Source organism: Bemisia tabaci, chromosome 3 (genome assembly GCF_918797505.1).
Source record: "Bemisia tabaci chromosome 3, PGI_BMITA_v3".
In the NCBI taxonomy this organism is placed as follows: domain Eukaryota; kingdom Metazoa; phylum Arthropoda; class Insecta; order Hemiptera; family Aleyrodidae; genus Bemisia; species Bemisia tabaci.
Genome location: NC_092795.1, coordinates 56,392,174 through 56,406,511, shown reverse-complemented (window position 1 = coordinate 56,406,511; position 14,338 = coordinate 56,392,174). Strand labels below are relative to the sequence as shown.

General features: G+C 34.0%; 1 protein-coding gene across 8 annotated transcripts in view; it reads left to right on the top strand.

The window, feature by feature from the left end:
• The window catches only part of PDZ-GEF (PDZ domain-containing guanine nucleotide exchange factor), a 227,190-nt gene extending 213,399 nt beyond the window's left edge, over positions 1-13,791 (top strand). For 3 of the 8 annotated variants that reach the window (XM_019047035.2, XM_019047030.2, XM_019047036.2), the window contains 5 exons: positions 1,735-2,019; positions 3,231-3,362; positions 5,417-5,482; positions 7,160-7,291; positions 8,367-13,791. In XM_019047035.2, the coding sequence (XP_018902580.1) occupies positions 1,735-2,019; positions 3,231-3,362; positions 5,417-5,482; positions 7,160-7,291; positions 8,367-8,398 (647 nt within the window). In that variant the 3' untranslated portion in view covers positions 8,399-13,791. The remainder of the gene's footprint in view (positions 1-1,734; positions 2,020-3,230; positions 3,363-5,416; positions 5,483-7,159; positions 7,292-8,366) is intronic. The other 5 variants (XM_019047033.2, XM_019047031.2, XM_072298871.1 and 2 more) reach the window with 5 other exon arrangements.
• Positions 13,792-14,338: the final 547 nt, after the last annotated feature.

Below are 14,338 nucleotides of genomic sequence, written 5' to 3'. Positions count from 1 at the left end.
TTCCAATTTCTTAGGGAGATTTCCTGTAAATATTCATTTAAGCATTAAAAAAATGTCAGACATAAGTCCAATTACAAGTAAACACAGAAAAATACATGGCGTTGTTGGTAAATGGTAATCTTAATGTGAACAAATCTCTTTTTCCACGAATTTATTCCAACAATTCTCAGGTATTTTAAGTATTGGTTGATGATTTAATACTGTACCTAAACAAAATAAGAGGAAAAGAAGAAAAATAAGATTAAATTTTCTCTTGAATTGGATGTGTAAAATCGCAACTTTTTTTTACTTTTATACTCTACCATGTTCAATCAAATTTTAACCGAGTTGAAATGATCAAGAAAAAAAGAAATTTTTATTTGGGATATATCTTTAATGTGCAGTCTTTTCTTTGTTGGTACTTTCTCTTTTTCTTTCTCTTTCTCCTTCTATCCTTTCTTTTTCAATCATTTAACCTGAGCATAGTAATGTCAATTATTTTGTGTGATTTAGTTACTTAGTGCATAATATTTTGTGTATGTGTGTGTTGTACTTTTTTTGGGGTTGGGTAGTAGGTCCGTTCACTAATTCATCACCAGTTCATTTGCTTTTGAATTTCATTTATCATCCCTAAACTCAGTATTACCCAAATAGGCATTATAGATTTATACGAACTTTACGATGACTAATAATTCAAATTGTAAGTTAAAGTTTCCCTCTAATAATAATTTTCATCCTTGAATCAGTAAAAAAAAAAAAAAAAAATTAATTTTCTCTCATTTACAGTTATTGCTCAACGTAGTAACTACTCACAGAGGTGACTTAATACTATACCCTATTTCATGATGATTAGGAACTCGCCTGCATTGACACAGCAACTTCTTAATATTCATGTTTAGCAAAATAAAGGTTATAGGCTGTTTTAGGACTAAGATATTCAAATTTTCATTGCATTAAAAATCTTATGATTTTAACCTCTGTGTTAAAGGTTAGAACTGAAATCTGGCGTTTACTATTTATGATCGGAAACAGCCTGAACAAGAAAGACTTTACTTACTTTCAGTTTCTGTCCTTTCGATCCAAAGACTTTTTAATCATAATGAAAATCATAACCTTGGAGAAAATTTCAGGAGTAAATTTGAGCTCCTAAGTACATTCTGAATGAGAATTGTGTCTTCAATTAATAATCCCTATCTCCATTCTCTAAATAGAAAAAGTTTTGAGAAAAATTATGAAATGGTGTGAAGTTGGCGCTGTCAATGTACATTAATCTTATAAATATTTATCTTAATTTTTTAAAGTATTAAAAAGGAAGAAATTTCTTTTCATCAGTTTAGCTAAACCTCGCAATATTCAATGAAGCTTTTTTCAGCGTACCAACTACCCTTCTGAAAATTAACAGTCTTGTCCTGAAGAAAAACTCATTGTTAAAGTAAATCAAGGTTTTTTTCTTTAGACAAAACTTAATAAAACCGTTTTATATTATATCAGATGACAAAATGCAGAAATTAATCCCCATGCACCCTTGTGTCCATTGCTCAAAATAAAAATATTACTTCTGTCTTTTCTGGTATTCGTCCTATAGTTTCAAGACCTTTAAAGAATCTATCAAAGTGTTTTTGCCCGTTTAGTAAGAAGTATCAGCAAAGCATTCAGAGCAGGCTGATAATTAAAAAGTGAATTTTACGAGACCAAATGTTGGTTTTGTTCCATTATCTCGCCAGCTAACCATGGGTGTTTGTTCCGAAATGCTAGGGTCAGCTTCGCCGCAGGCTGTTCGCAAGTTGCTCTCTCTTAGTGAAACGGGTAAAACAAGGCCTCATCAGCCACGGCACCCTCCGCCATCGCCAAGCCCAGGAGCGCCGCGCCGCATCACAGGGGTCGGAGTGAACACGCACGAGCGTTCGCACAGCGACACTAGTGGTGGCGTACTCCCCCACTTCCACCCCCCTCCGCTCCTCTCATCAGTAGATCTGAATGCGGAAAGCTCAAGCGTCACTAGTCTCTCTAACCTTCCGCTTAGAAAAACATTGACATCAGGTACTATGCATGCTTATGTCATCAATCCAAGGTGTCAGCAAGTTGAAACAAATGCTCTCGAGTGTTACCGTCCTAGACGACTGTAAAAGAAATGCTGTCAACAGTTGTGACATTTTCTAACTTGAAGGTTGAAGATGTGTATGAGAGCGTATTGTTTATAATTTGCTCATGTCTTGGTACAGGATCTTAATTTTTATGTTTTAGAACAACCCTCTTTGTGTTTGGGCAACTGGGACATGGTTTATTTTTGTGTGTTAAGAGCCAGGCTCTAGCTTTAGCTATTGTGGGTAAAGTTCATGTCAAGAGGGTTGGGATTCTCTGTGTGGTTGCATGTTTAAGATGGACTAGTTTTTGATAGTTCCAAATTTTATTTTGTGTAGTTATTTGCTCGTGAGTTGTAAAGCATTAAGTGACAGGATTGCAATGAAATTCAATGATATACACAAACTTGTGCAAAAAACATCAAACAAGAGATGTAGAATTGAGGCGTCTATCGTTTTTTCAGTTAAGACTCATTAAATTCTGTAAAAAAAATTCTCACCTGGACCATAGGATCAACGCAAGTTGGTCCTATAAGTTGGAATAGTAAAAAGGACGTAGTTGATATGATAAGGATTGTCTTTTTGTTTTTAAATTCTGAACTTTCCATCACTATTAATCAGATCAAATTTTATGAAGAGTAGGAATTTCTAATGTTTAAATGAGGAATTTTTCCTCTTCCAACTCATCCAAACTCTGAGAACAAGCTCAGTTGGCAAAAATATGCATTTTCAGAAAGACTATTTCAAACTACATTTCATGAGAGCCTCCTCTGAAGTCATTAGTGCAGCAGCAAAATATTGAGTACATATGAAATAAAGAATGTTCCTGCGGTAAAAGTACTTGTAGTCTTTCGAAAAATGCAAAAATTTGATATTAAATGAAGTGCCCCTAATTCTAGTAAATTATCCATTTTTTTCCTTGTCATTTGACCTAACGCTTCAACTGAATTTTTGATGCCAACGTACTAACTTTAATTTCTGAAAATTACAACTTACATATAGTTGTGATAGATTTGAAAATTATTTGCTAGAACTCTCCAGAGAATTTCTAAGATTCTTAACTGTTCTCAAATATCTATGTGATCATTGTAATAGAATCTTAATTAATGGACTCAGGCAAAAACTTTTCTCTTGCACTCGCTTACCTTACACTCTGTTTGACTTCCCCAGGGTCAGTAACCTCCAGTGATTCTGGCAACTCGACCCAGCTCGATTCCCATTCGAATAGCTCTGTAGAAACGACCGTTACCGGCGCGTCGCCGCCCTCACAAATGAGACGCCATTCTGTGATGCAACCACCTGGTACGTTTGTTTTATGAATTCAGTCCCAATGCTGTCAACCGTATTCCCTACTTTTCCCCAACTTAATTTAAAGGAGTTTCCTGTTGATTTAAAGCAAATTTTTCCTTTAAAAAGTTTGGTTCTACCATTCAAAGTGGGTCAATCCTAGGACATGAATAATCGTGATTCTCTGAGAAAAGGTCAATAATGACCTTTATCTCTCATACATTCAATCGTCTCATTTTGTAGTGTGCTCCTCACAGTCTTTGTAATCTAAACTTCAATCAGTCTTCCTTCCATTCGAGACAGGTCTCTTTCTTCATTAACAACTTGTCCCCCCTTCTCCCCCTCCTTCAAAGTGCACCTGTTAACAACAATTTTTATTTCAACCTTATCCATTGCATTCAGATTCTGCTGTTGATAATTGGCAATGTAATAAATATTGTAGTCATAGAAAATGACCCACCAGACAAGGTTTGAAGTAGACAAAAACTTAATTTGCTTTCTCTTCAAAATCTTACGTGAAAAACAGTTCACAGAAGTTTAAAAATCAACTCCTGGATGAAGTATTAACCAGTACCTCTGATACGAATTAAATGGAAATTAGATTCTACAAATGAAATCATCTATATTTTTGCCATTTAACCAGTTTAATCATGGTTAGGAGTTGATTTCTAGACGTTCAGTTATGTGATTTGCCCTCCTCTTGAAATTTTGAAGGGACAGTATGTAGCACAGCTTGAAATTCATACTTTGTCTAGTGATCCATTGTAATATTGCACTAATAATTGAATATGCCAATTTTGCTAATATAATTTCACTTGTATCGCTTTTTTACCCTAGTCTATGTGATTAAAAGGCCGATTTTCAAAATGATTTCTTTATTAGAGTAAATGATTAGATTAAGCTGAAATTAAGTATTTTCATGTCTTTATTCTCAACAACAGCACTCTCACTATGTGGAATTTCACCTAATAAAAACATGATACAATAATCACGATCTAATCAACCAATAACACTGCTCTTTTAGTTTAGTCTTTATCATTTGCTGTGATGAAGGAGGAATTTATTTAACAACTTTTAATTATTAGTAGAATGTAAACTCTTCCCCTCTTTTTTGCTCTCGTTCGATTCATGGCTAAGCACTGTAGAGTGTGTCTGTTTTTTAATTAATTTTCTGTCCTTTTTTTCTTTGCATCCGAACATTTATCCTTGAAGGTCAATTCATTAGCCCTCCTGTTTCTCATTTAGAGTACATAATTTTCTTGAAACACTGCAACTTCTTCTGATGTATTTCTGCTTATCTTGCAATCTCACAAAAAAATTTGAACGTGTACAAACCATCCATTTCCATCCTTCTTTATTCAAAAGATTGTTAACTCGCACCTTATAGCATGTTTATTGCATGTGGTTTGAAGGCATGAATTTGATGAGAAGAATGGAGGATTTACTACTTTTATGGGAGACGGGCCAGAGGTACAAAGTAAATTTTCTCCAAACTTTCAAAGGATCTAGTTAAAAGAGCCTTTCAGTTTTTTCTACCGCAAATTTCAAAGATCTTCAAGGACAATTTTTCTTTTTCTCAAAATTCCTCCACACCAAGAAAAATTACAGTCCTCGCACAAGAGAAAACCAGCTCCATCTTTTTGGCAAGTGACTCCTTGTGCTGAGAAAAATATTGGTTGCCATAAGAAAGTGATTAATACTTAACGCCAAGAAGAATTTTAAGTGTGATAGCTAAAAATGCTTTGCCATAATGAAATCTCAGTTATGTCAAGGAAAATAAAAATTTCATTGAGACAAAAACGTTTTGTTGTCTCAACTAAAACTCAACTTGGCGGAATCAGTTGCTGCCTTGATGCAAAGAGTGTTTTTCTCAACACAACGAAAAACTGCCATGGAAACAATTCTCTCGATGAATCCAATTTATTTCAGTGCAGTTGTTTACAGGATAGCAAACCACATTCTTTATTTTTACCTTCTATTCTTTTAAACTCTTAGTATTCTTCTGTTCTCTGAAAGTGTTTCATATGTTTCTTCTAATTCTTTCTCATTCTGTTATTTATTGCTGCCAGGCTATGTTGGCCCTCGACCTCCATTTCCACATGCAGTTCAAGTGCTGCCCTCCATTCCTTGTCACGGTAAGCCTGATGCGATAGAAGGCTTTTGATTATAAACTTAATGCCATAGATTCTTATGAAGGACCAAGTTCTCAAAGGAAGTAGAGGAGGAAAATACATCGGAAACATGTCAAAAATCTGTTAAGCTATCAAGAGTCGATTTTTAGTGTAGTTTTGTCCCAGATAAAATGAAAGCTGAAACAATTAAATCTCAGATTTCTTCAGCTTTGATGAAATAATATCAGTCTAGGAGCGGGCTGTGTTTGGTAAAGTTTTTACCCAAGCTTGCCGAGCATAAAGTGGTGGACTGAAAATGTATCTTAAAATTTAAATGCTATTAGTGGGTAATTTTTCATTTTCTTCCCCGTGACTGATACTCAAAAACCGAATGAAAACTTGAGGAAAAAATTATAGTTTTTTCTTCTAAGGGTATAGATCCGTAGCTACTTTTTATTTATCATAGTACGTACTTGCTTGGTTGATTCGCTCAACAAGGAGCTTGAGTAGGAAATAAAGATAAAAATCGAGCCACAAGCCAAAAAAACAAAATATAATTTAATCAATTACATGATTCTAACTGCAAGCAAGCAATTTACCAAAAAAAAAAAAAAAAAAAAAAAAAAAAAAAAAAAGGTGACAAAAGAAAGAAACTTACAATAACACTAGACTTTTCGACCTGTCATCTCATGGATCTTCATCAGTGGTTTGGGTACAATAAAAACTAATGGATCAATTAAACAGGTGAAAAGAAATACAAACGCTTTTAAAGAAAATACATGATTAATATTACATTCATTTTACATTACATTACACTTTGTTTTTTGGCTTGTAGCTTGATTTTTATCTTTATTTCTTATCTAATGGCTTAGCCAGCCAATTGGCATTCCAATGTAACTTCCGTAGTTTTACTGCTGTTTGAGCATTGAATTCTGCAAAAAATTCAATTCTATTTAGACATGCAAGGCTATTCAGAGGATTTGCTCCCTTAATTTCTTTTTTTACTCGCTTTCATTAACTTCAATGGGCATTATGATAGCAGTTATTACTTGTTACTAATTAACTTGTATGAAAAAAAAAAATGGCAATACAATGAGGTCTTTCTGGTGATAAATACTCTTCGTCTATACTATAGGGCAGTGTTCAAAACTTTGTACCACTTTCTCTAAATTAGTGCAAATTGATACATTTTCTAACTAACATAAACTCTTGCTCTTTCATTTTCTGCTGTTCTTCTCGCCTTTTCATTTTTTTCTTCAATTTTATGTATTTTTTCCATGTGTGAGCATCTGTAGCTAATAGATATAGAGTAAAAAGTCAGTACCTAGGTAATAGTTTTTGTATTTACTAGTATCGAGTAACACAGTTTAGTCCGCAGCTTGAAACCTTAGTTTGAAACCGATTTTCAAGCTTGTATGGAGTGTGAGTGATGAGGAAAACCAACCAGGAATTCATTCTTCTTGTGATTTAGTAATTAAATATTGCCTGCTTGTATACTTGTAGAGCTAAGTTGTAGTTTCTTATCACCATGGCGTAACTGCACGCAGCATGTTGAAAATTGAAAGATTTCATCATGACGCATGATCTTTGATATGTTGTCTGTTTCTGTCACATTTAACCAATGTCGTCATGCTCTTGACATTCATCTTTGTCGTTTTTTCATCTAGTATGAACCTTAATTTTGACCTTTCACCCTTTCAGGTATCCCAATTCGGGGTCGACCTCCAGCATACAACGTAGCCGCTCAAATGGCAGCTAGGATCAACCGATTTGGAAGGGCGCATTCACTAGAGGGCGTTACCTCCTACTATCACACTGACCATGATGAGGATGGTAAGGTTTTCCCATCTCTTCATTCTCTGTCATATAGTTTCCATTTACCGTTCTCATCTCTTAACATAGGAAAATTTTCTTAATCATCATTCTTATCTCTTGTCATCAAAATAGTGGTCCAGGGAATCTGATGCCAAAACGTATCCACCAGTGCACTCGAGTACTTTTTAATGTTTCAGTGCTGTTGAAACTTTCTGAGATAGAGATGTCTGGGAAAGGGGTATCTCTGAAATAATGGCCTAAATGAAAATAGTGGTTGAAAGACTAAGTGAATTGCAGTGTTCTCTCAAACTGCATTTTTTTTGCTCTTTATAGCCCAGCAAACTGGTCAAGCTGTCAGAATCACACATCCATGCTCTAGGCTTCTAAAGTTCCAGGCATCAAAGCTGAGTGAAATCTTTTTCTGCAGATACATTCGATTTCTGGCAGTTATCTTGAAGATTTCTCGATCTAATGATTACCTAATTCGATTAATTCCTGATGCAGCAGGATTTGACTTTCGAGGATTTTCCAAAAAAATTTCTAACTAACCCATTTTTGCTTCTATGGCCGTAGCACTTTTTTGCCTGCAGCGCATAGTAGTAAGAGTAATCAGTAGGGGAACAAAATACTCTCAAATGCTCTTACGAGCAATATTCACTCACGCTATTTATCTGGCAATGGGATAAACATGACAAAAGCAATGGCTCAGCATCTGGAAGAGTTACCTTGTTCATGCTTAGTTGACCCGATTTTGTAATAGCAAGTACACACTATGTATGAGAATAATGGCCTTGTGACCATGATAATTAACTCGACAGTTGTCCTGGAACTGTCCTAATGAGTATTTTCGTCTATGCTCTTGAGGATCAATTAACTGTGCTTGTACCTAATAATTCTTGTAAGCTCTGTAAATCACCCAGTAATCATCTTATGCATCGAAGTCATAGACTCAAAGTGAATTGACAATATTAGTGATGTTCTTCACTTTTTAGCGAAAGGAATATCTACATTATAAGTGTTTTGTCAGCTATAATGATCGATTTTACTCTCTTTTTGCAACCTTTCTAACAGAATGCTTTTTCTCTGTTTTCAGATGATGACAATGCACAAGTCTCGGCTGTTTAAATGTTTCTTCCTTTGTCCTCTGCCTTTCCCGGAAAACTTAACATTTTCGGACCCTCTCATATAGTGCCACTCTCTAGTTTATTTTAGGAAGAAATTAAGTTTGAAAAATTGTGATGTTACTTGAGTAATATTTATGTCTGATTAAAGTATTTGTTTGTTTCTACTACGTTGAATATTTTTCAGGAACTGTGGAGAAACGAAACTCATGTAATTCTAGATTTTGAGACCAGGCATTGAAGTCATTTTATTTTTAATTTTTTTTTTTTTTTTTTTTTTTTTTTTTTGACCAGTTTTGACTAAATAATTGGTGTATTATACATGCCTAGATCTTCAAACATTTTTAATTGATCGGATTAAATTATGACTTTTTTTTCTAACCATGACCTTTCTACATCATCTTGCCATCAAGAAGTAGTAAATATTAGATTCAAATAAAATGTTTTACTATATTTTGCTCATAGAACTTAAGTTATTCAGAAAAATTTAAATATTTCTACTTTTATCAATACCTGTCTTTGTTTGAATTCAGATAAGACTGATAATATACCAAGAAATGACCTGGGAAGTTTTTTTGCACAATATTTCCTGAGGATCAGATGCAGAGGATGCTTTCATTTTAGGAATTTTTCTAACATCAAACAGTCTCTTTTACTGTGAAGTCACTTTGGAAGCACAATATCACTATTTTGTCTCACCTCCATTACATATTGTGTCTCCTTTTCTGTACCAGATCCTTATAATATTTTTAAAAATCATCCCTCCCCCAATCCAAGATGCCCCTCAAGGAAAAGTCTTTTTATTGAATCTTAGCACCCAAAAGTTCGTTTTCAAAATATTTGCAATTTTTAGTGTGATTTGTTCAATGCAAAGTCCCAAGGGTATTTTTCATTAACGCGCTGACTTCAGTTCTGCAAATTTTTTGTCACTCTTAACTTTTTATGTTTTTCTACTGAACCAATAATTTTCTGTCTTTGAACTGTGACTGGACTAAACTGACTCTTTTTCACAAAATGTTTAACTTTGAAGAAGAGTGAGGTTTGACCTTAGTTTTCATTCACTACTGTATCATGTCTATTTTTATATCAATTTTTTTGGTTTTTCCTAAGAACAATGTTTTTCATCATTTTCGTCCAAAGTTGTCATGTCTGCGGTGACTCATGAAAATTTGCGTTGTAGAAGTCAGTATTTTTAATTTTCCATAGACTGTGGTAGTCAAAGGGAAAGGGAATTAATTTGCTCCCAAGTCAAGCATTGAATGCACTGGTATCGGAATTATAACAGCTAGAGAACCACACTAGACACTGCCTTGCAGTGTGGATGTGATTTGCAGTGGAAGTGTCATGAACTTGCTTATGTGCATCTAGATTGAATGCTGTTTCCTCTTTCCTTTTGGTGCCTTGACCAAAAAAGATCAGTCATCCTGTAACCGCAGTCTTTAAAATAGGCGTTATTTAATCTCTTGCCTTATTTGGTTGCTATCTCTAAGACATTTTACGTAACAAATTTTTAGCCCCTCTTTTGTAACAATTGTGCAGATAGCTCCTCTGCGGACGAACCACCTTCTCATAGTCCGTGTTATTTTAATCATTTGGTGCACAAATATTTGATTAGAGTAAGTGTATTTTTCTACAACAGTAATTAAAAATTGCCGTATTCTATCATCTTGTATTTGTTTTTGTTGAATGTTCCAAGATCATTATAATAATAGGTAGTTGTTAATGTCAATGGGACCTTTCCTTTCTGTATTCATATCTTCTGGCGTCATATCATACCTCCCATATGCTGAGGTTCGAAAAGCTAATAGTTTCATTAATTTTAGCCTCATGTTTGCCTTCTTTTCTCGTTTAATTGTTGAATTTCTTCTAAGTTGAACGATTATCTTTGCCATAAATTTTTCAACAGATTCTCCTCCTTTTTTGATTGCCCTGTCAACTCATCATATAAACACAGTTAAGAGAAGTTAACTAAAAAATTGATTGCGTGATATTCTGAACTATTCCATTTAATAATTCATGTAACTTTTGTGTTTTTTCCCTTTCTGAACGAATAACTTACATTTTTTCTTCATCTCTGCAAAAGTTTCAACCTCAGTCTTTTTTTCCAGACCCGTCCACACAAAGATAGTGTACAAATTATTTGGTTTTTCTTCCATGAAATTGCATGTCTTTCATATCAACATATCTTTTTTTTCATATCATCCCATATTTAAGTAGATTCTAATGAATCGCCCAGGAATCCATGCATTTCTTTGTTGTCTTGAAGGTTATTTTAGCTACAAACAAATCACTATGATGTCAGCAGTTGAGTACCTTCAATCAGATAAGTAATCTCTACTGATCAATATTACTAACAAGTTCTCGCACATACTTCTTTTTTTCATATACAATGAAGTATGAGATTAGATCAATTTAGTCTTGACTTTCGGTCAAAATATAACCTATCCATCTATGAACATACCTGGTACATACCCTCCTAACTTGTCTTCGCTAAGCGAGCGTTCCTCTAGTAATTTTTGTCCTGCAACTTTTTTGAATACCAGTTTACTCTATGTAAACTTAAAAACCAAGGCATTATTATAAGATATTTACAGGAGAATTATGTACAAAGATTGATGTAGAATTTGTTTGAAATTTACTGCACTAGATGGCGTCAATTTAATCCTGTAATTTTATTTCTTCTTAATAACATGACTAGTCATCCTGGTCCAAAAAATATGGAAGATTGACCTAGGAAACATGTAAAAGTGTACTAAGAAAGAAAATAGTGTAAAATCTAGAAGCAGTAAATTTACCATCATTTTAGTCATTTTTAACTAGTGAAGAGAATCGTTAAAACTTGTTGCGCAAAATTTTCAGATCCTTGCATTGTCCCATATTACGTTCTCAGTTTGTGCTGTTCTTGCCTATTTTCTGTCTATCTTGTATCAGTCGTTTCAATTATTTCATTCTGTTGTCATAGATTAAATTATGTCCACATTTTGATGGTTTTAAGGACATCATACTGTCTCTGAGGAATTTTGTAACTAAATACTACAGTACGAAATGCTTTATCTAACTTCTTTTTTTTGTGAAAAGAAATTCCAACTCAAAGTCAAATTTTTTGGAAAGTTAAGGCTTAAGCTGAGAAGAGGTCTAATTTGATCAGCTAACAATACAGATTTATTTGATTATTATAAAGTTAATATGTTTCATGATAGGTAATTCTTACCTAATTTAACATTTTTTGAATTTTTCTAATTTACTACAGAATTATATTTTTGAACATTGAACGGATTATATGTACCGCGTAGAGACCTCGTGAGCAGGCTTACAATTATTCAATCAAGGTATTCCCTGTTAGAAAATATCATGCTTTGTTACCACAAGAGAAAATATCTCTTGCCATTTGCATGTGTCATTTCTTCTTTTGTTATGCATTTGTCACTTCCCATTTATTATTCTCTTTTTCCCACTTTTTCTAAATCTAATTCACTATTTTTTTTAAGTTTTTAAGAAAAAGTAAGAATACTGGAAATTAGCAAATGCTGCATAATGCATTTGTTCAATTGTATGGATTGGAGAACACTAAAAGTTGAGCAAGTAAGGAAAAAATTTAGACTTTCCAACTTTACCAGTTTGAAAAGTAATTCATGCACAGTAAGTTGCCATGTGTTCGATTCTCTGACCACTTTTTGACTCTGACCTCTGAAAATAAAAAATAATGAGGAATGCTCAAGAATTGTGCACACTACTCAACAAATATTTCTTTTGTATGTTTTGTATATATCATGTACATTCCCATCTGTTAATGTGTACCAAAAATTTTTTGTGAAAAGTAGACGGCAGATGATGCTACTAGGATGTCTCCAATTTTTTTTTTGTTTTCTTTTTTACAATTTTTGTACAGTTTACGATTCCAGAATTAAATGCACCGAATTGACTATCAATTATTGCAGGTATTCAAGTTTTCAATTTCACCTTCAATCATTGCTGAAAAAACAAGAATTACTTGTCATCAAACTTCTATTGTTTGTTTGTTAAGTCCAGTATGTTTTTATTCACATTCTAGTCCTTCTTGATTATTTTTCATTTCCAAAGATGTAAGTTTTCCTGATCAACTCTGAATTTCCTCCAAGTTAATTGGAAAATGTCTTACATTTTAATGCACAGTCCAAGTTCGTGATCACACCTATTCAGGAAGAGTTTACTCTTCTGGACGGTGACAAACGTACTCAACAACAGGCGCCGTTGATTCTGCAACTTCATCCTGACAGTCGGCAGAATCAACCACCTGGACTATGTAGAATGGTTTCGCACTTCCTTCCTTCTATTCCCATCGGATGAAGATGTAAAAAAGATTTGAATCAGTTTTTTTTCACACTCTTTGGTAGATAAAGTTGAAGATTTGCAGAATGAAGAAAGCATTTGTTTGTAATTTAGTTTCATAGATCTCATTAACTTGAAATGAACCATCAACAACATTGCTGCATCAGAGAAGAGGACCACACACACAATACCTAGAAATTCGGTACCTGCTAAATTCTTAAATTATTTGATATAATGTTCTTTACAACCTTCTGAGCTTTTAAAATCGAACTTTCTAGGAGCCAATCTCGAGGAAAGCAGGGCACGAAAGGAAATTTTTTGGCCTTTTTATATGCCTTGTATAATGGAAGTGTGGGTTTTTTGCTGTGTGTGTGTGTAGACTCAGCTGTTGCATGCTGTTGTCATTCAGCAGAATTTGACTCTTTTCATCTGTCTTATCTTCCCAGCTTGTAATAAAGAGAGATATCCCTCTGATCATTAAGAAGACGTTCCAACATTTCTACTTGATATGGCATTAAATTACAAAAGAATTCATATTTCAGCCCAGTTTTACTCGAGATTGGGATTTAGAAAATTTAATTTTAAAAGCTCATCGCACCCAAAATGCCATTAGCAACATCATTTATCAAAATCTAGCCTGCGCCGAATTTCTTGGTTTAGTCCTGTATTCTACATTATGAAGCTCGTTGAGGAATTATTGTAAGGTCATTTTACTCACTCTTGCCAGAAATGAAAGATTTTCCCAATTAAAATTGCTCAGAATGGTGTAATAACCTCCTGCTTAGAAATTTCAAACCGCCGGCAGATCTCTGCAAATTTTAATCATATCCACCCAAGCATTTCCATCTGAGCTGCATTTTTCTGATTGTTTAGCCTTGCAAAAATATGAGGTTAAGTGTTGACTAGTTGAGTAATTTGAATATTAGTGATGTGTACATAGTGTTGCATAGTGACAAGCACTGTACATTGTACATTGTATATTTGATTTTGTTGTGTAGGTATCTACTTTGTTATACAATAGTATATATAATTATATATGAATATATATATCTTTAATAAAGCTATTCAATAAATAGAGTTCACACTCAAGCCTCCTGTTTTTCTTCTTGATTATTATCATATCCTGAAGCAAAGTAAAAATCACTTTAGTTTAAGATTTCCTCTAAAAAAGAAGAAAAAAAAAAATGACCATGACAATTTAACTGACAATTAATTTGGATAATGTGGAGGTCAGAAAATTGCATGGTAAATAATGATAGTTCCAGAGGTCAAAATGTGAATATTTTAGTTTGCATATTAGCTATCCAGTGAGTTGAAACTAAAATAACCATGAATTTCAAATAAGAAAAGTGTTGAGAGAGTTATGACGGAGAATACTAGATGTGTAGAAATGCACCAGTGTGAATAGGGGTGTTCAAACGAATTCTTGCCGGAATGCTAACTCTTACCGAAACTGGTGGCAGTACCGACAATGGCGATGATATCGTTGACAGCCCACCTTGTAGGAGTTTTGAGAGCTCGCACTCAATGCATTGTTGCCCTGTGTGTCAGTTTGTCAGATTGCCTGGCGCGGCGGCGCATAAAATAAGTGTACAAATGGCAACATCTTATTTTCGCCAGCTCCGAAAACTCAGAT